Source organism: Stegastes partitus, unplaced genomic scaffold (genome assembly GCF_000690725.1).
Source record: "Stegastes partitus isolate 25-593 unplaced genomic scaffold, Stegastes_partitus-1.0.2 Scaffold4314, whole genome shotgun sequence".
Taxonomy (NCBI): Eukaryota; Metazoa; Chordata; class Actinopteri; family Pomacentridae; genus Stegastes; species Stegastes partitus.
In genome coordinates this window covers 1-1,891 of record NW_007582045.1, presented here as the reverse complement: position 1 = coordinate 1,891, position 1,891 = coordinate 1, and the positions used below count along the sequence as shown (strand labels likewise).

At 41.9% G+C, this 1,891-nt stretch overlaps 1 protein-coding gene across 1 annotated transcript; it reads left to right on the top strand.

Annotated features, from left to right (window-relative positions):
* Positions 1–706: 706 nt before the first annotated feature.
* Positions 707–1,871, top strand: LOC103376393 (actin, alpha skeletal muscle). The gene is made up of 2 exons (XM_008306755.1): positions 707–921; positions 1,642–1,871. The coding sequence occupies exons 1-2, from the start codon at positions 742–744 to the stop codon at positions 1,783–1,785; spliced, it is 324 nt and encodes a 107-aa protein (XP_008304977.1). The 5' UTR covers positions 707–741; the 3' UTR covers positions 1,786–1,871.
* The last annotated feature ends 20 nt before the right edge of the window (positions 1,872–1,891 follow it).

The following is a 1,891-nucleotide window of genomic DNA, read 5'->3' as shown; positions in this document are numbered from 1 at the left end:
TATCAGTTTTTCAGTTAAATTAACGGCAGTTAACCAATTTAAACATGAGCATCTCCAGTTAAGACCCTGCAGTGGAATCTATGGTGTGAATTTGTCCAAGTGAGTGAAATATTTAGGATTAAAACCAGACAAAGAACTGGATAAAATCTGACTTTAGCTTATGATAAATATAAAAACCTAATTTTTTTTTTTAACTGAATTTATGACCCAACACAGATGTGCATGAAACCAATCTAAGGATTCTGTGGATCCTGTATGAGCAAGCTTAGTTTTACATTTTGTCTCTTAAAGAAATGATTTAAATCGATGAAAACATCTAAACAATGTGATCAACTGGCACCATCCTCAGAGCTCCAGATAATCAGAACAGAATCTTTTAAGACTTGGTCGCTGCAGTTTGACTCTCTGACAGTAGTAATTAGTGGGTTTTTTTCTTCCTTTGCCCTCCCTAAAGTCTTGGCTGAGATATTGAAGACAAAAGCCACATTGACAAGCTTTAACATTGAAACATAACTGGTGTAAACATCCCAGATGAGCCTCCAGTTTATACCAACTGGCTCAATGACCGTGACCAGTATGAGTCTATGCAAGAAGATTACTTCAACTTAGATTTACTAAAACGAAGCGTACATGGAACGGTAATGGAGCGTGGACGTTGGTAATATCAGTGGTGGTGGTGAGAGGCTGATCCAGCAGGTCTTTGAGCTGTAGACACTGACTGAACTCTCGTTGTGTTCAGGAATGGAGTCGGCCGGCGTTCACGAGACGACCTACAACAGCATCATGAAGTGTGACGTGGACATCCGTAAGGACCTGTACGCCAACACCGTGCTGTCCGGAGGCACCACCATGTACCCCGGCATCGCCGACCGCATGCAGAAGGAGATCACCGCCCTGGCCCCGCCCACCATGAAAATCAAGGTAGGCCACAGTTTCCCTGCTGGCCTGATGTGGTTTATGCAGATTCTGCCGTCGGCAGCTTTCTGGGACTCTGGTCTGTAAACTGCAGAGACTGTTTAGATCAGGAACAAATATATCAAGTGTTCCCCTTCAGACTCTTTCTGCTGCATTGGACAGCGAATTTTGAACACAAGACAGATGAAGAGCTTGTAGCAAATGATTTGTGTAATAAATCTTTTTTTAATGTGTTTTTTAAGGATAGTCTTAGCTGTTAATACATGTGGCCTAAATTTAGGCAAGTGTGAATTTGAGGATTTTTTTCATTTTAACCTAAAAAATTAATAGATGTGCCCAGGACCCTAAAGACAGAAATGACCATTTTTACAGTGTATATAAATTTAAAAAAGAGGGTAAAAAGATTTATTTGTTTTTTTTATTTTTAAAAGTTTAATCTAATTTTTCATTTGGTTTTAAAACCACAATGAAAAGAAAACAAGAAAATTAGAGACATAGTTTTTGTCAGACAGGCTGTTTTTTTGTTTTCCTTTTGATTTCCTGACTTTAAATCTGTTCTCCAGCATCTTTCTGATATGGACAAAGTCAAAACACTCTGAAACTGGTGAACTCTTGGTGCTGCCGTCTCCAGACTCTTCCCTCAGAATAAAATAAACCTGTCCTGCTGTGTTTGCTGCTCAAATCTTCTTTCTCACCGTACTCTTCCTCTTCCTCCTCCTCCTCCAGATTATCGCTCCCCCAGAGAGGAAGTACTCCGTCTGGATCGGCGGCTCCATCCTGGCCTCCCTCTCCACCTTCCAGCAGATGTGGATCAGCAAGCAGGAGTACGACGAGTCCGGCCCCAGCATCGTCCACCGCAAGTGCTTCTAAACTCCACCTTCCTCCTCAAGTCAAACATGCTTCCCAACTCCTCCGCCCAACTACAAATGTGTCTGGTTCGTCTCTCGTGAACGGACTCAAAGGTACATCAGGCAGC

Coding starts and splice junctions, on each gene's coding strand:
- LOC103376393 (XM_008306755.1), top strand. CDS start 742: ATGGAGTCGGCCGGCGTTCACGAGACGACCTACAACAGCATCATGAAG. Junction 922..1,641: donor CGCCCACCATGAAAATCAAG/GTAGGCCACAGT, acceptor CTCCTCCTCCAG/ATTATCGCTCCCCCAGAGAG.